Consider the following 19,595-nt stretch of genomic DNA (forward strand, 5'->3'; position numbering starts at 1 on the left):
AATACAGAGGGAGTATTACCATATAACCATTTACGGAGCGGAAACAGGCCATGTCGGCCTTTCGAGTCCGCACCAGTTCACCAGAACAACTCCACTAGCTCACGATGACCTTTTCCATCCAGCACGGAGCATCTCTGACCCAGTACCATTGGGTAATATTGTGGAGGCTTTGTATGTCAATGGGAACCCTGGCATCATGTTCTGGCATGTGGACACTAAGACCCCTGAGCATAAAGCCCTGAAAAAGGTAGTGGACACAGCTCAGGACATCACAGGCAAAACCCTCCCCACCATTGAGAACATCTGCAAGGAACGCTGCAATCAGAGAGCAGCAGTAACCTTCAAGGATCCACATCATCCAGCACATGCTCTGTTCCAACTGCTCGCATCAGGATAGAGGTATCGGTGTCACAAGACTCGCACCACCAGGTTCAGGAACACCTGCTACCCCTCCACCATCAGACTCCTCAACAACAAAACTCAATTAAGGACTCTTATTTTTGTAATTTCTTTCTCTCTGCTGCACAGTCAGTTTCTTACATTTATTTGTTTCGATGTGTTCCCTGTGTAGTTATATTTTTTCCACCAATACGTGGTAATTCTGCCTCCCCCACAGGAAAATGAATTTCAGAGTTGTATGTGACATCATGTCCATACTCTGACAATAAATCTTAATTGGAGTGCCCGACTTTGGAAGTGAATGCAATATTATTATTCAAATGGTATGGGTAATATTCCAGATTGAACCACAAGAGAAGGCTTCAAAGGCCAGATGGTTAACCCAGGACCTCAGAATCCCATCCTTCATCCCCTTTCAACTCCTAGTTGCAGCTTTTGTGCGGATTGGACTTGATTAAACCCACCAATTAATACCTGAAAAGCTTTGCTCTGGACACACAATTAGGTAACTCATCAAGAATGCCACGCCTTCAAATTATTCACCAATTGCTGAGAGATGCTTTATTGCAAGGATTTATGTTCAGATGTTTCCAATCACGTGGAAAAGATTAAGAGGCTCGGGCGTGACGTTTTACTCTTTACAATATGCTTTACTGACCGGGGATCTGGGGAGGCGGAACTAAACTCCCGGGGACCGGTGTCCGTCGGCGCTTCCGGCCCGATGGAACTTCCGGTCCGTCTGCGCTTCCGGCCCGGCGGGGTGATCGGCAGCGTTTGGTGGGTGGTGCGCTGAGGTGTTGGGGGCTCCTTGCCCTCTGCCCTCACCCCCGTCCCCCCCCCCGACGCCCCTTCCCCACCTCGTCCCCCCCGCCGCCCCTTCCCCCTCGTAACCCCGTCCCACCCGTCCCCCCTTCCCCCTCGTAACCCCGTCCCACCCGTCCCCCCTTCCCCCTCGTAACCCCCGTCCCCCCTTCCCCCTCGTAACCCCGTCCCACCCGTCCCCCCTTCCCCCTCGTAACCCCCGTCCCCCCTTCCCCCTCGTAACCCCCGTCCCCCCTTCCCCCTCGTAACCCCCGTCCCCCCTTCCCCCTCGTAACCCCCGTCCCCCCTTCCCCCTCGTAACCCCCGTCCCCCCTTCCCCCTCGTAACCCCCGTCCCCCCTTCCCCCTCGTTACCCCCGTCCCCCCTTCCCCCTCGTAACCCCCGTCCCCCCTTCCCCCTCGTAACCCCCGTCCCCCCTTCCCCCTCGTAACCCCCGTCCCCCCTTCCCCCTCGTAACCCCCGTCCCCCCTTCCCCCTCGTAACCCCCGCCGCCCCTTCCCCCTCGTAACCCCCGCCGCCCCTTCCCCCTCGTAACCCCCGCCGCCCCTTCCCCCTCGTAACCCCCGTCCTCCCCCGCCGCCCCTTCCCATGAGACCACCATGTCACTCATCACTGTTATTCTGTTTAATACCATTGCATTCCCTCTGCTACACATTTCAACCCATATTGATTTTCTATAGGAATGGACCAGGATAACATTGAAGAGGAACCTATTTTCCAGAATAGGTCAATTGGTGGCTGGGGTTTGCTGCAGATTGCTGGATGCACTGGCTTAACAGCCTATGTAGTATGGGCCGGGATATTGATGCCTGGTTTCAGAAGAGTACCTCTGAGGTTACAGGTAGGATTATTCTTCAAATGACATGTCGTTATATTTCATGTCAACAGTAAATGTCCTTTAAATTTCTCTTCTGTTAACCACCACATAAATGCCATCAATTGTAGAATAAAATATGTTAGTATTAAGATTCAATATGTAATAAAAAAGTGTCATATTACACAAAATTGTCTTTTGCCTGCTGTAAGGCAGACTGATTCACCATCGGCAGAAATTGCCTGAAGCGCCTCTTACAGTCAGAGAAGGAGAAGCAGGTGTCCGTGGATTTGCCTCCTGCAGCCACAGAGTCCAGCCAAGACCATTGGCAATCCAAGCTCCAGATCCAAACCTCCAACACGGTCAGGAACCTTTCAACGCCCTCTGTACCCTCTCACATCCCAATTCTGATTCAGCCAATTTCCAGATGTCCACCACTTGGTGTGAGTCCCTTGATTGCAGTCAACGCCAGTCCGCAGCCTGTGAGAGAGGTTCTCCAACAGTCTGTGTTCCTCAGCTGCAGAACCCCCTCACTGGTCCACCACTGTGCTCACCATCCTGTGGGTCTACTTCTCCTTCTCTGTTGATGGGATGTAGTCTCCCTGTTTTTTGGTGCCCTGTTCCAATCCTCTTCCCCGGAATTTGCAACTCCTTTTGTCTACTGCCAATCAGGCATTGCCACATTGAGCCCAGACTAACAGATTTTAAATAAAAATACCATTGGCTCTTTTAACAGGCCTTTTAAACTTTGTACATAGCTGAAAGCAATTGGGCTGGGCGGTTGGACCCCCCACCCCTGCTCTGCTCCCCACATCAATGGCAGCGCTGCCATTTTCTCCCAGTGTTTCTTGAGTTAAGTGCATTGTTGTACTAATAATGAACAGTTAAAAGTTCATCCCACTGTTTATACCCCTCTATCAATCTCTTGCAGAGAAATATTGTCTATAAATTTGATCTGCAGTAGTTTGTCACTGAAGAATAAATTGATGATATTGTTGAAGGAAAATTCATAAGTGATGAGTCAACAGTTTTCACATGAAAGGTTCTTCAGTTCTATGCACTGAACTTTAGTCAACAATGAATTCTCATTACTTATCATTCAGTTATCATTCTAGTGTCAGAAAGAAATCCATCCTGTCCCATAATCAGGTTGAATTTGACCAAATACTTCTCAGCCACTGCCAATTACCTAACCTCCTGTAAGAGGCAAAAGTATTTTCAAGGTTAGATAATTTCTATCAATAAGTGGTCATTTTAGATATATGGCACATCTTGCACCTGTGATTTTTTTTTTAAAAAACTCGGCAGTCTTAATTTTTTTAGGTGTGCAGTGGATTTTGCAGGGTTTTATTTTCTTTGAAGGATTGCAACCTTATGTCAGCAGAATAAAGAAATGTGGTTTACATAAAACCTAGCAAGTCACACAGCATCCATGAGAAGCAAAAGATTGTCAACGTTTCGGGCCTGAGCCTTTCATCGGGAGCTGAATGACCTGCTGGGTCGCTCCAGCACTTTCTGTGAACTGCATCTGCAAATATTTCAGTTTATCCTGCTTTGTCTTTCACCAGGTGCCATATGTGCCTGCAAGCAGCAAACAGGTGCAGAAGGTGATGACGTTACTTGAAGGCCGATCTGGCAATGTGGTGGACTTGGGATCAGGTGATGGCAGAATTGTATGTAAATATTTGGACTAAAAACATCCTGATTGTGCAACCAGCACTCTGAGCAACTGTCAAGAGTAACTTGGATTGCAAAGCATCATTCAGGTTTTCTTTAAGTTGGATCCCAAAACTCCTTACACACTAATTTCCTATTAGTTATTTAATCATATTGTTTCATTACCTTTGAAGATGTTGATGGAAGATCATATTGTCTTCCTTTTGGATTTCTGAACATCATTCCTAGTTGTCAAAGTAGTAAATAAACAATTCTTGCTTGTTCTGCCCTGAAACTGCCATCAAAGAATCATAGAAGCTATTCATCTCTTTGCATTTGTGTCAGTAATGTTTTATATAAAAAAAATATTTGAGTAGCACAGTTAGCGTAGCGGTCAGCGTAACAGCAGAATACCAGGTTCAAATCTGGTGCTGTCTATAAGGAGTTTGTATGTTCTCCCCTTTTCCTTGTGGGTTTCCTCAGAATGCTCCGGTTTCCTCCTACCCTTCAAAACATACAGGGGTTGTAGGTCAATTGGGTAGCATGGGTTCGTGGACCGAAAGGGCCTGTTACTGTGCTGTATTTCTACATTTAAAATTTTATCAATTTTAATTTAATACCAATTCCCAAATCTCAGAGCATCGATTAGAGTAGATCAAATGATTATTCAGGGAGTTAGTAAATGTCACAAAGGTTTCAGTCTTCACCCTTTTGTCATGAATCCCATATCCCCTCCATCCTTTGAATTAAAAGATATGTCCTGCTCCACATGAGTCAACATTCCCTGCTTCCTGATCTCACTACCATGAACAAATGTGTCCTGGTTCACCCTATCTGGCCCCTCAATACTGTATTTTAACATTAAATTTCTCCCAAGTCTTTCTACTATGGAAAACAATCCCAATATAACCACTTCCTACCATTTTTCAGGTTCTTTCTCTTCTGCCATCTCATCCATATCCACCTTGTCAATTGGCCCACGTTCCTCCCCTGATACTTCTTCCCTTCTCCCCTTACCCCCACCCTTTTATTCATCCACTTGCCTACTTTTTGTCCATGCCTTGACAAAGGGCTCAGTCCCGAAATGTTGACAACATCCCTTTGCTTCCTATAGATGCTGCGCGACCTGCTAAGTTTCTCCAGCACTTTTGCGCTGCACTCAATCACAGTGTCTGCAGATTTCCATGTTTAATTCCAGACTATCCAATCTCTCATCCCACATAAATTCCCCACCATCTCAATAGCCTTTAAAGGGTTTCAAGAATACAAATTGGTCCTATTTTCTTCTGCTCATTGAATGAAACTAGGATGCTGAGCCAACTTAAAATAAAAATTCAGATCACAAGCCCAATTCTCTTCCTTGCTGTTGATACATTAAAATAAGTGAGTTATGCTGTTTGTTTTAATTAATCTGTTCACCCAGCTTTAAAATCGTAAATTTTAAAATTTAGACATGCATCACGGTTACAGGTCCTTCCGGCCCCACGAGCCCGTTCAGCCTAATCACCCCAATTAACCTACAAACCCAGTATGTTTTGAAGGGAGCGAGGAAACCCATGCAGACATGGGGAGAACGTACAAACTCCTTATAGACAGCACCAGATTCGTACCCAGGTTGCTACTCCAGTAATAGAGTGTGGCAGTTACTGCTACGTTAACCATGTTGCCCTTTAATGACGTAATGTTTTTCAGGGGCAGGTTGATTTTCTGTTAGGTTGAGTCTTACTCTCAGATGCTCATCCTAACATTGCACCTCCCCAAGGCTGGGAGGAGTCGGCCTCTTTGAGGCAGATCCAGGTGCATTTGTTTAAATTCCTCCTGTTAACTCTGCAAAAAAAAAGAAAGATTATTTCTTGTGATGCATTTTAGAATGAGGGGAGAATTCCCAGGATTACTCAAAGTCAAATTCCTGGCTAATTGCTGATTGGAGGAACCATGGAGAAAAATAAGATGGATTTTAATGTTGCCTTTTCCGTCTCCAGGAAGTGCTGAGCCCACGCGAGGGTGTTTTTAATGCATGTTTTTCTACTCTGTCGTTTAGTGCTTTGTAGTGACTGAACAGTGCTGGCAAGGGCCTGGGAGCTGCTTATGCAGTCATCATGACAGATGGGGTGTGAAGTGGAATGGCTTCCATATATACATACACATGTAATAGCCGATATTATTTAAAAGTTGACCCCCTATTTTTGGCCCCAGAATCTGGTATTTTCCATATTTCACTTGTAAAGGTCAATCTTCCCCCACCCCATTTTTGGTCCCGGCCTCCCGCCTATAAGAACTTTTGATGCCTCAAACAACTCGAGTCGTTGCTGTGGTCACGTGTGTAATAGTCAAGCCCCTAAATTTTACCCTAAAAATTCATCCACACCTATATACTGAGGCATTTTTGTAGTATCTTCTCATTGACCATGGAGCACATGATAAACAAAATTACTTGAATAAAAGAAACTTGGAGAAGGTTATTGAATTCTAAAATCTCACAGGGGAGAATGAAGAGTTTATTTACTTTACAGATGCAGTGAAATTCTTGCTGTAACTTCCTAGGTACATAAAACACATGACATTTTGGGTATAATTCATAAACAAGACTCTGCAAAGTGGGAAAAATGGAATAAACATAAAAGGAAGATAATAAATGTATGTTCATAGCATCTTCACATGACAATTTATAATAGAAAGGGATAAGCTTCTGCTTGTAGTACTATATGTTGGAAATTAATACAAGATTTGAACTACTTCATTATAAAGGCTGAAAAGAATGTTGTTTGGATCCTCTGGGATAAAGAACCCAGATGGTCATTTCGATTGTGAACTTATCAAACATTCCAGTGCCTCTGAAAGAGTCTGTGTGGAATGTTTTTGTACTTGGACTTTTGGAGTGGAACTTGAATTCACCAGTTCCTGACAGTCATGAGCCACAATCGTTAATTACACTGATCCAAGTTGAGAAGGAACACCATTTCAGACATGAACAGAGACACAGAGAGAATCGGGCTAAATAGTTGTGTCTATGCCACCAATTCCATGTGAAAGAAAAACTGATTGCTGCTTTTAAGATTTGGTTAAAGTCACGGTGATACAACCTTTTCTTTTAAACACAAATTCATTGTAGCTGAACCTTCCAATGCAGTATTAATTCACAAGATCTCCTGTTGTGCTATAGGTTATAGAAGCTAGCAAACGTGGCTTCCACCCAGCAGTTGGCTATGAATTGAACCCGTGGCTCATCAGGTTGTCGCAGTTCCATGCTTGGAGAGCAGGCAATCTTGCCAAGGTTTCTTTTGTGAAACAAGATTTGTGGAAGGTAGAAATAGAATAATTTTGATTTGCTGAGAGTGGATGGGCTCTATCACTTGACCATATATTTTCTCCGTCTTAAATATAAGCTGCATCTATTTGAAATTCCACTTAAATGCTCATTTTTGCTATAAATTTCAGTATAGTAGAATAATGCAAGGATCTTTGTGACAGGTACAAATCAGAACCTTGCCATTTTGTTCTACTCGAGAGAATATATTTGGTCAGTTTCAATTCGGACTCTGGGCTACTTTTTTGTTAAATTCACTGCTTATTTTATAGAGGGATGTTATTGAAAGATTGCTTTCACACAAAAAAAGACTAGCAATTGAAAAGTAACTGCTGGGTCTGATTGTGTTATGCAAGGGAACTATCAACATTTTGCAAGGGATGTCAAAACTTCCCTTTGTGATCCTTTTTGGTCTGGAGCTATGCATAATATGTAGATAAATGCTTTTTGATTGAAAATTATTGTCCTTAATTTAGAACCTCTTGATAAAAATTACTTCTGACAGAAGCAGGTCAGTGAAATGATAGATTAACCTGCCAGGACCTTGTGGTAGAGTTGGTCACAGGTTGACATTTACAAGTCCTGAAAGATAATCTCACTTAAAACAACTGGGAAAGGTCATGAACACAGACATGGAGCGCTTGGGCTGAATGATCTGTTTTCATGCTACAAATTCTGTGGAATATGTGAGGAAAAAAATGATTGCCTCTGTTAAGTTTCTGTTAAACTCAGTAGATGGAACAATTAAAGCACAACTGCCTTGGATTGACATATCACCACTAATACCCTCTTCTGTTAAATCTCTCCCACCTTGAATCCTTTTGCATACCTTCCCATTTTTATTTTTTTTCCATCCTATCTTTGGCTTAGCTTCGTGGACGAAGATTTATGGAGGGGTAATGTCCACGTCAGCTGCAGGCTCGTTTGTGGCTGACAAGTCCGATGCGGGACAGGCAGACACGGTTGCAGGGGAAAATTGGTGGGTTGGGGTTGGGTGTTGGGTTTTTCCTCCTTTGTCTTTTGTCAGTGAGGTGGGCTCTGCGGTCTTCTACAAAGGAGGTTGCTGCCCACCGAACTGTGAGGCGCCAAGATGCACGGTTTGAGGCGCGATCAGCCCACTGGCGGTGGTCAATGTGGCAGGCACCAAGAGATTTCTTTAGGCAGTCCTTGTACCTCTTCTTTGGTGCACCTCTGTCTCGGTGACCAGTGGAGAGCTCGCCATGTAACACGATCTTGGAAAGGTGATGGTCCTCCATTCTGGAGACGTGACCTACCCAGCGCAGTTTGATCTTCAGCAGCGTGGATTTGATGCTGTCGGCCTCTGCCATCTCGAGAACTTCGATGTTGGAGATGAAGTCGCTCCAATGAATGTTGAGGATGGAACGGAGACAATGCTGGTGGAAGCGTTCTAGGAGCCATAGGTGATGCTGGTAGAGGATCCATGATTCGGAACCGAATAGGAGTGTGGGTATGACAAAGGCTCTGTCTATGCTAATCTTTGTGAGGTTTTTCAGTTGGTTGTTCTTCCAGACTCTTTTGTGTAGTCTTCCAAAGGCGCTATTTGCCTTGGCGAGTTTGTTGTCGATCCTTGCATCCGATGAAATGGTGCAGCCAAGATAGGTAAACTGGTTGACCGTTTTGAGTTCTGTGTGCCCGATGGAGATGTGGGGGTGCTGGTAGTCATGGTGGGGAGCTGGCTGATGGAGGACCTCAGTTTTCTTCAGGCTGACTTCCAGGCCAAACATTTTGGCAGTTTCCGTAAACATATACTTAAAGGCTGTTACATCTCTAACTTCCAGTAGTGACTTGAAAGACAAGCTCCTACGCTCTCAACAGATGCTTCACAGCCTTGGTGTGCATTTCCTGCTTTTTCTCCTTTTATTTCAGATCTCCAGCATCTGCTCTATCTTAATGTTATCCTGTTGTTCATTCTGCAGCGGTTTTGGCAGCGTTTTTACCAAGAGGGACCCGGGAGAGACAGTAAAATTAGAGGAAAGATGTAGACTAACAGATAATAAAGCCTGATGTGTAGAATTGTTGTACATATTTGATGTAAAATGTGTAAATTAGGGCATTCACACACAGATGTGATGCTCAGAAATAGACTCAGATCATTGAAACGATATCATTCTTTTTTATTAGGTTGATTTGTCACACTGCTCCAATGTTACAGTTTTCCTGGCTCCCAGTGTGGTAAGCAAATGCGTTATCCTTTTTATTTATTTCCTCTTGCTCTCTGTGGCCCTCTTTCTAAGCCCCACCCTCTGTGCTTCGTGAGCACTCTGTCTCTTGCACGCTTGTCTGACACGCTCCACTCGGCAGACTTCTGACTGTGTTCCCAATGTTGCTGGAATCTTACCTCCAAATACACATCACATTTTGTCTTTATTCCCCTGTCATTTTTCGGACCTCAATGCCATTGGCCACTCGCTAAATGGACAGTGAATTCAGAGTGACTTTGCCTGTTAAATCCAGGGAAATGTATAGATGTATGAAATGTATAGAATCCTTGCCATTGCTGTGTAATGTTTTGGATGATGTTGTGTAATTCTTTCTCCTTAATAAGCGGAACACAACACTTGTATCAGATTCTAGATGTCAGTTTTTTTAAAAAGTCATTGAATGTTAGGATTATAACAGAACTGAACAAAAGGGGAAAAGAAATGATCGTAAATGCACATCACACTGATTGCCTCAAAACTGATACAAGAAAGGACTTGCATTCTCAAAATAAAAATGATATCCAGCTGCATTAGGAAAAGATAATTACAACAGGCTTATACCCTGACCATCTTTGGACCCTTAGGCCAAAATAAATAGTGGCAGAGCTTTCTGTCAGTGTTACGGTAGTGAGTAATTAATTGTTCTGCCTCTCATACAGACCTGACCCTTTTCCTCATGGTGGATTGCTAATACATTTTAAAGAGAGATTTCCCAACTTGTCAAGCACATGGTTTTCAAATGGAATTGAATGGATTAACTGTGCTAATGACCTGTTGGAAGAGTTCACTGCATAGTGCAAAAGAAATAATCAAACCATAACTTTGGGCAACTACACACAACTTTGATATGTCCTGAGATATCAATATCAGACAGATATTAAATTCATTCTGTGAACTTTGAAAAACCATTAGATTAACATAAACTCTAGTTCAATATGAATAGCATGAGAATTTGATAAATGTCTACATCATGTACGCTCATTAAAATGGAGCCTCATTCACTGCTTTCCAAATTATTCTTTCCCAAGAAGGTAGAATTCCAGCATCCTTCAGTCTTCCCAACTAAAATCTGAATATGTTCAAAAGCAATGCATAGAGGTTAGCACAATGCTGTGACAGTGCCGGCAACACGTGTTCAAATCCAACACTGTCTGTAAGGAGTTTATACGCGCTGGGTTTCCATAAGGTGCTCTGGTTTCCTCCCACCCTTCAAAACTTGCGGACGTTGTAGATTCACTAAGGTATAATTGGGCAGCATGGGCTCATGGGCTGAAGGGCCTGTTACTGTGCTATATGTCTAAATTAAATGCACCTTTTTTGTGAACAAACTCTCCTTCAGCATTAAAACACAGAAAGCTGAAGACAATATGTTGAAGCAAAAATACTGGATAAACTTAGCTGGTCAAATGATGTGCTTTATATCGTAAAGATATATGCCCAACATTTCGGACTTCAGCTTTTTATCAAGGTTTGAAAAAATGCCGGCAGGCACCTGAGCAAAATGGTGGGGGGGAGGGGAGAGACGGGGGAGGAGCACAGTCCTAAAGGCAGGAAGTAATGGGTGTATAAAGCGGAGGGATGGCTCTGTGAATGGAGTGGGAATGGGGTTCTCCCTCCGCTTCCTTTCCTCCAGCTCTCCACCCCCTTGCCCCCCGCCATTTATTCGGGCACCTGCTGACATTTTTAATACCATGATGAAGGGCTGAAGCCCAAAATGTTGGTTATATATCTTCATCACACCTTCAGCAGCTTCCTTTACCATTAGACCTGACTCATCATTTTAATATAATTACCAAATGAGAGCAAGGCAGAAAAGGAGAAAGCATACCTTAATGCTGTCCACAGCTGTGGGTAATAAGCTTCTAGTTGGTGGTACCATTATTGGATGTGTTGTAATATTTCAGTGGGTTAATCAGTGGATGTCATTCAAACTTTTTTTTCCCTCTGTGCAGCTTTCTAAACTAGAAGGCAAGCTGTTATCTGAACTCCCAGAAGATGCTTGGATTGTTGCTGGTCGATTTCCTTTTCCAAGCTGGAAACCATACTCCGTCGTCGGTGAGGGGGTTGACAGAGTCTGGCTTTATAATGTCAAAAGTCTACGTGAAGAAAATAAATCCCATATCACACAGCAAGGAACAGCAGTGTGAAAACTGCTCTCAGCCACTAACTGCAGATGGATGAATTAAAGAAAAGGCAGTTACATTATTTCTATGAAAAATATTTTAGCTTCAAGTTGCATGAACAATGTTTTTAATAACCACAGCAGTGCTTTTGTAAATACTTTGGTTGGAAAGTACCCATTTCCATGCCGGATCCCACCGTTCATCTGTAACTTCAAGTGATCAATGGTGACTGCAGGGAAATGACACAAATGATTGGAAGCTGTCGAAATGAAATTTCTATCCACCAACCTTCCCACAAATTACAGCAGTAAGCATCGCCCATTAAGTGGAACTGGAACCTATTTCATTGGTTACCAGTGAGAAGTTTTCTCTTGAGAACAAAGATATTTCACATTTTAAAAATCAACTTGATGTTCTGGCGCTTTCTGCATTTATAATTCTTCTGACCTCAAAAATAATCGGGTGTCGATGCCTTTCTGGTTCAAAGTATGTAACTAAGTTTTTGGGATAATGGTTTGAGAACAGAGGGGATAACCAAGAACAATTATGAAATGTCATGGAGTTAAACAAGAAAGTCTGCAGACGCTGTGATTGAGAAACTTAGCACATTGCACAGCAAATATGTAGCAAGTTTCAGGCCTCTTGCCTGTGAGCCTGTGCTCCTCCCACTGCTCCTCCTCCCCACTAATTTATTCAGGCACCTGCCTGCTTTTTGCTCATGGCTTGACGAAGGACTCAGTATGATGTTTACATATTTTTGGTACACAAGGAACGCCTTGTGATTTTTCTCCAGCACTTTTGTATGTGAAATGACATGACTTAAGTGGTTTAGATATCCCCATATCCCTTAATTCATTTTTAATGTAAAAATCTATCAACTGAACCTTACATATATTTAATGAAGTAGCCTCAACTGCTTCCCTTGGTACAGAATTCCAGATTCACCTACCAGTGAAAACAATTTTCCTGCCTCAGTCTAATCTATCCCTTTCATAATTTTATATCCTTCTATAAGACCTCCTCTCCTAAATTCGAGAGAGTGTAATCCCAGACAAATTTAGTCTCTTCTCGAAGGTCAACCCCCCCTCACCTACGGGATCAACCTCCTCTGGATGCCTTCAAGGCCAGTATCTCCCTCCTCAAGTCTGGAGACCTGAACTGCACACAGTAGTCCAGGTGCAGCCTCACCAGGACCTTGTACGGTTGCAGCATGACCTCCCTGCTCTTGAATTCAATTCCTCTCGTGATGAAGCTCAACATACCATTTGCCTTCTTAATAACCTGTTGTACCTGCTCCCCAACTTTTTGCAATTCTGAGACTTGTTAGGTCTGCTTTGTTCATGAATGAGTGAGACAAACACCAGACTGAGTCGAAATCAAGGTTCTTTGTTCTTTATTGCCGGATTGTAACACTTGCAACTAACAGTGTTAGTTGGAGAAGGCGCATTCTGCCGTTATCAGCAAGTGGTGTTTTTTTTATACCTTAGGATACGTACTTAGTAAATGATCATACCATGACATTGTCCAATGAATAAACTGTTGCTATCCTTCTCTGCTAGCTTCCTGCACATCAATTTGTCATCCCCACTCTTATCTTGAGAGTACAAGGTCACAACTGCATCTTGTTACGACCCAGCACTGGGTGACTCCTACATTCCCAGCTCATGATGTTTTTACCTAACAGACTGCAAATAATTTTCATCAGAACCTTGGATATATAATGTGCAGGTGGGCTATTAGTCTTTAATTAACAATGTTTTAAAGTACTTCTGTGCTTTCTGATTTGACATTAGAATTGTGTTCAATGTTTCTGGAGTTGTTAGGTTTTTAAGATGTCCAAATAAAAGGTGAAATGGGTTCTATCTGGTACTGTTCGATCTTCAGTGACTGTTTCATCACAGCCCAGTGTTAGTTTTACCTCCGTCTTACTTGTCGACGTCATTGTTATAATGTATTTGCAAACTTTGGTAGCTGCCACTATTAGGGATTTGAAAGTTTTATTCTATTGTAGATTTTAGTTTTTTTTCATTCTGCTCTACTGAGTTTGTTTTACCAACTTCTCTTTTAATGAAGAATATTTGAGTTATTTTATTATCTGCTTATTTCCCTTGCATATCTTTTCACAGGAAAACTTCAAGAATCTTATTTTTTGACTCTTGCAGGAATTATTTCAGTTATTACCATGATTTGTGTTATTGTCTGTTAATATTTGGGTTGTAAAATCAGTAAGAATTCAATAAAGGTGGCACAATTAGCGAAGTGGTTAGTGCAATGCTGATCCAGTGACCAACGTTGAAATCCAGCACTGTCTGTAAGGGGTTTGTATGTTCTCCCTGCGTCTGCTTTGTTTCCTCCAGTACTCTGGTTTTCTCCCACCTTTAAAAACATGCCGGGGTTGTAGGTTAATTGCGTATAATTGGGAAGCACGGGCCGAAAGGGCCTGTTATGCTGTCGGTCCTATATATAATATATATACAAGACTGCTTATATTTTGCCTTTATATTTTTTAAACTTCTGCTGCTGCTTTTGGTTTCAGTATCTATCTTTCTCCATTATTGCCTTTTGATGAGCTTTGCAGTTATTTAATTTTCAAGTCTAATCCAGTGGTTCTCAACTTTTTTCTTTCTACTCCCATATCACTTTAAGTAATCCCTATGCCATCGGTGCTCTGTGATTAGTAAGGGATGGCTTAAGGTGCGATGTGAGTGGGAAAGGAAGGTTGAGAATCCCTGCTCTAGACCCAATTATTATGGAAATATTTGGCTTGAGAAAAATTGTCATTGGCCCATTTCCTTTGGAGTTCTGAAACTGTCCACATAACGAGTCAATTAGGGACGATTAAAACAATGATTTTCAAACTTTTTCTTTCCACCCACATACTATCTTAAGCAATCCCTTAAGTAATATTTACCAACATTGTAGTCCATCTACCAGACCCTTGCCCACTCACTTAACCTATCAATATCTCAGGCAGACTCGCCATATCCTCTGCACAATTTGCTTTTCCACTCAATTTAGTGTCAACAGCAACTTAGATACACGACCCTCGGTCCCCTCTCCCAGATTGTTAATGTATATTGTGAACAGAAAGATGAGAATTAATGTGCAGTTGACTGGAAGATCAGGGTCACCCTTGTGGGCAGAACAAAAGTGCTGTACAAAATACTAAATGGGGTGACGAGAAGAACAGGAGTTGTTCCTCGTGCAGACACATGAGAAAATGCTATAAGAGCGGGATGATTGGTTGAGCAAGTCACAAAGGAAACAATCTCTTCTGAATGCTGAAATGGGAGGGAAAATGTATCGAGTGGTGGAATCTAGTTGAACGTGATGGATATGGCAAAGTATGATCCATTTTACATGGAGGCTATTAGAGTGGAAAGTGATGATCAATGGAATTTTAATTGGGAGGAGGACATAAATGCAGGATACAGATGAGACACATCCTCATTGAAGAGGGTACCAGAGAGATGGAAGAACTGAGAGACAGGAGTTGAGTCCTTAAAGCAGAAGCATGGGAGGAAATACAGACAAGAGAGCTGTGGGTCTTGGTAGTCTTATAAAGGATATTTGCTGCTAACCTAACATCAGCCACTGGCTGAACTATATTGATTATCAGCAGGCCTTGTGCAAACGAGGCATCTGAGAGAAATCAGCTGAAATCCCAAGTATTTCATCTTGGTGAACAAGGAATGAAACCTTTGCAGCAAGGAGAAAAACTTAGCATAACATCTATTGGCTTTTACAATCAATAATTATATTACATTATTTATGGCAGTAAGTTATGGAATTGGAAAATTCTATATCGTTGTCCCTTGAATGAACAAGTGAGCAATTGTCCAAAAATATTGACATCCACCATAATAAAGGAAGAAAACTAGTCATGAAATTGCCTTGAGTTTTGGAGATATGAATGACCAGAATGGCTAAAGAGGATTGATTTCTAGGCTACCTCATCCTAGAATCAAATGCTTTGTGTCATGAACAACTCTGAATGATTCCAGCAGTTATTACTTTACACTGGCCATTACTCGAAATTTAAACTAGTTCAGAAAAGTTAAAAGGAGTGAGGCAGAAAATGCAGAGAAATTCAATAAAAGCATGAACTGATAATACACTTCACATAGAAATAATTTAATACAGATATTACCATCTTGGAGAAAATTCTTTTTAAGTACATCAGAAGTGTTTTTAGACAAGTGATATTAACAAAAAGGATTGAATATGTGTTCAGACGCCTGCAATCCAATGTGGTCTATGAAGCTGATTAAAATTCTCCTATTCAAGAGTGAGGGTAAAAATGCCTCTATAAAATATCTTCTCCAGAAAGTTGTTGAGGCTCGGGATTAATTAAACTTTTCAGAAGTGAGATTTATAGGATTTGTTATACAAGAGGATTAAGGGTTAAGGAAATAATTGTGGTCAGTGCAGTTAAAATACAGTTCGAACTGAATACAGGCCTGAACTTCTGAAAGCCCTGCCCATGTCTCTCCACTGGCCACTGAGACAGAGGTGCACCAAAGAAGAGGTACAAGGACTGCTTAAAGAAATCTCTTGGTGCCTGACACATTGACCATCGTCAATGGGCTGATCTCGCCTCCAACCATGCATCTTGGCGCCTCACAGTTCGGCGTGGAGCAACCTCCTTTGAAGAAGACCGCAGAGCCCACCTCACTGACAAAAGACAAAGGAGGAAAAACCCAACACCCAACCCCAACCAACCAATTTTCCCTTGTAACCGTGCCTGCCTGTCCCGCATTGGACTTGTCAGTCACCAACGAGCCTGCAGCAGACGTGGACATACCCCTCCATAAATCTTCATCCTCGAAGCCAAACCAAAGAGAAAGAAAATGTCTTCATGTGGTCAATTTGTTTGTAAGCCTATAGCAGGGATACTCAACCTTTTTTAATTCCCTCACTCACATACCACCTTAAGTAATCCCTTACTAACCACAGAGTACCTATGTCATCGGATGTGAATGGGGGGGGGGGGGGGGGTGGGGAGGGGTCTAAATGCCATTTCTTTTCTCTCTCTCAGAACCAGATAAGTGAGTGCATCACATTTTGAAAGACTTACATACAACCAAGAAGAAGAAAACCCGAGCTATTCTGCGGATGCTGCCAGTTTTGGGATCATGCAAGGCTTTCATGGAGGAAATCCCAAAGTACTTTGAGACCTTCCTGGAACCCTGGTTCAAAGTTCCAAAAAAAGCTACTTTCCAGATTGTGTATTAAGCTCGGAATAACAATCACATGAGCAGAGATGATGTCATTAAGGCGCTGGCAGATAAATGTCTTTTTTCTACCTATCTTAAGCTGCTTTTGAATAAGGAACAAATCTAAATTTAGAGTAGACTTTGCAGACAAATGTCAACATCTTTTTTTCCCACTTATACCACTTTGATTAATCCCTTACTAACCACAGAGTATCCAATGCCATAGGTGCTCTGAAGTTAATAAGGGATTACTTAAGGTGATATGTGAGTGGAAAGAAAATGGTTGAGAACCACTGCCACAGACCCATAGAACACATTAGCATGGAAAGTGGCCTTTTAACTCACCTAGTCAGAGAATTGAGCCCTAAAGAAGTCTTTGCAGAAACTCAGGCTTAAAAAAAATAAGCAGGTGTCCTCGTATTCCCACAAGTGAGTGGGGGTTGAAAAAAAGGTTGAGAACCGCTCATCTACAGGATCTTATTCTGTAACTAAGTGCATTACTGTGTAACTTCACTAATCCCAATATTTCCTCTCATTTGAAATAATCATTCACAAAATTCATACACATTAGGAATTACTTTACTATTTTTCAGACTGAGATTCTGGTGCGATTTCCACGGAAGAAGTAGGTTATCAACTTAGCTCTCTCGATTCTTCAGACCCAACAAGTTTTCTGAGGCGTGTGATTTCTTGCTTGTATCTAGAATTTAACATAGATTAATGAATGAGTTTTTACAACAATCTGAATGATTTCATGATTGCTGTTACTGAGTTTGTGGTGCGCTGTTAGCCAGAATCAGACACACACAAAGATAAAGACTGTTCAACAGGCTTTAATCCACAAAGACTTCCACAGAGTCAGGCTGGCTGTGGCTGCAGCAACTCTGTGAGAGGCCTCAGGAGGCCGGCGCAGGCTTATATCCTGGAGGGTGATTGACACCCAACCGGGTGGGGCTTGATCCATTCAGGCCGACTGATTGACAGCTGGCCAAGTGTTGTCCATCCCCTTACACTCTTGCAGGTACAGAGGTTGTCCCCTGCAGAAGGGCGGTTCTTTTCAGCTTCAGGTTTATTTATTGAACTTAATTTCTGCACTGGGGTTCAAATTCATGTCACTGAATTAGTAGTTAAACCTCTGCCCCCATTCCAGTAACTTCATCAGAATGATCTCAAAACCCTTGCCTTTGTAGTCCATACTGTGAAGATATTCCCACAGTTGTGTCAGATAGAACACTCCAAGACATCGATGAATAAAGAATCTAGGAAAACAGATTCCTGACAAAGGACTCAGGCCCGAAATGCTGACTCCCTATGGATGCTGTGTGACTGTAGAGCTCGTCGAAAGAACCAAAGACTTGTTGATCCAAACCAAGGCTTTTATTAGCAAAAGACCGGAGCTCTTCACAGGTGACCGACCAGTCTGGAATGATCCGACCTGGCTAGGGACACAACCCTTTAAGGCCCAGACGATAGGCGTGGCTTAGCTCTCAGCCAATCGCTGTAAGCACAGTCTAGATACAGTAACTATATACACTATGTACATTGGTGATAGATCTGTCCTATCACAGTGACCTGCTGAGTTTCTCCAGCACATTTGTGTACTAAACTCATTATCATTAATGCTTCAGGTCTTTGACCTAACATGTTTCTTTTTCCCACTGATGCACCTGACCTTATGACTATTTTCCAGCATTTTCAGACAAAGGATTTTAATTTTAGACATACAGCCATTTTAGACATTTCAGCCCAAGAGTCCATACTGCCAAAACTACACCCCCGGTACATTTTTGAATGGTGGGAGGAAACCAGAGCCCACGCCGACATGGGGAGAACGTACAAACTCCTTACAGACCAGCGCAAGAATTGAACACCGGTCCAGTCCCGATCGCTGGTGCTGTAAAGACGTTGTGCTAACTGCTAGGCCAACCGTGCCGCTCTAATCTTCAACCTAAAATATTAACTCGATTTCTCTTTCCACCTGCTGAATACTTCCAATGCACATGGCATAAAATTGTTGGGGGGGGGGGGGGCGGGGAGGCCAGTGAGTGAGGCTCTGCTACATACTCCAAATTAATATTTTCCCCCAGAGAAATTTCCTTGAGTAGTTAATTCCAGGTCTGCTAAAACCATCCAGTTATTTACACGTTATGAACAATGTAAATTCTCGAGTTTCATGTTTTAAGAGGCCAGAGTAGAATTACATCGACTTTAGTTTTTGGAATCATAATAAGAGAAATCTCAGTGCAACTTAAACTGTGTTTATTCAACTTTAACTTCTGATTTATGTTCTTAAAATATGTAGTCACACGCTTAGCAACTTCTCTCGCACAAGTTGCCAATGTAATTAATCAAGCTAAATGACTTATGGCAGCTATTTTATTTTAACAATGACAAGGTCCTATCCTATTAAATGTACGAATGTAATAGATGTTAATTTTCCAACCTGAGCTTACGACAATTAATGTCCTCTGGTACAATATTGATTAATACATTCAGAAGCACCTTTAGTCCATGATCCTGTGCCGCCCAATTACACCCAATTGTCCTAAAACCCCCGCTACATTTTGGAAGGGTGGGAGGAAACTGGAGGACCTAGAGGAAGCCCACGCAGACACGGGAAGAACGTACCAACTCCCAACAGACTGCGCTGGATTCGCACGCCAGTCGCTGGCATTGTAAAAGCATTGCGTTAACCGTGCCACCCAATTTTAGGTTGTTACTTGGTCGAAAACTAAAGAAGTAACCTTGGGCCCAATACACAGCTCTTGGCTGCAAAGGGGGTCTTTGCCAGTGGTCTGAATGGCAGCACTGAACTGTGTAAAATCTATCAACACTTCCCAATGTGTCTGGCTTCTGCAAATTTCTAATCAGAAATCCCTCCCTTGTCTCTTTCATCATAAAGCTAACTGCCTCAAGCAGTCTTGACGAAGGACTTTGACCCAACATGTCAACAATTCTTCAACTCCCCACGGATGCTGCTTGACCCACCAGTTTCTCCAGCAGATTGCTTTTTGCTTCAGATCTTTTGTATCCTCA

General features: G+C 42.5%; 2 protein-coding genes across 10 annotated transcripts in view; one reads left to right on the plus strand and one right to left on the minus strand.

Moving 5' to 3' along the window:
• Positions 1–1,105: 1,105 nt before the first annotated feature.
• Positions 1,106–13,787, plus strand: antkmt (adenine nucleotide translocase lysine methyltransferase). Of its 3 annotated transcripts, XM_069907159.1 has the most exons (7): positions 1,106–1,176; positions 1,902–2,062; positions 3,604–3,708; positions 6,855–6,995; positions 9,141–9,191; positions 11,173–11,275; positions 12,903–13,787. In XM_069907159.1, the coding sequence occupies exons 2-7, from the start codon at positions 1,904–1,906 to the stop codon at positions 13,022–13,024; spliced, it is 681 nt and encodes a 226-aa protein (XP_069763260.1). In that variant the 5' UTR covers positions 1,106–1,176; positions 1,902–1,903; the 3' UTR covers positions 13,025–13,787. The 3 variants fall into 3 exon arrangements, with proteins under 3 accessions (XP_069763260.1, XP_069763262.1, XP_069763261.1); XM_069907161.1 differs by lacking the exon at positions 6,855–6,995; XM_069907160.1 differs by having other exon boundaries at positions 11,173–12,996.
• Positions 13,788–15,202: 1,415 nt separating this feature from the next.
• The window catches only part of LOC138746479 (coiled-coil domain-containing protein 78-like), a 64,119-nt gene continuing 59,726 nt past the window's right edge, over positions 15,203–19,595 (minus strand). For all 7 annotated transcript variants that reach the window (XM_069904671.1, XM_069904672.1, XM_069904673.1 and 4 more), the window contains one exon: positions 15,203–17,259. In XM_069904671.1, the coding sequence (XP_069760772.1) occupies positions 17,193–17,259 (67 nt within the window). In that variant the 3' untranslated portion in view covers positions 15,203–17,192. The remainder of the gene's footprint in view (positions 17,260–19,595) is intronic.

This window comes from Narcine bancroftii, chromosome 12 (genome assembly GCF_036971445.1).
Source record: "Narcine bancroftii isolate sNarBan1 chromosome 12, sNarBan1.hap1, whole genome shotgun sequence".
NCBI classification, from domain to species: domain Eukaryota; kingdom Metazoa; phylum Chordata; class Chondrichthyes; order Torpediniformes; family Narcinidae; genus Narcine; species Narcine bancroftii.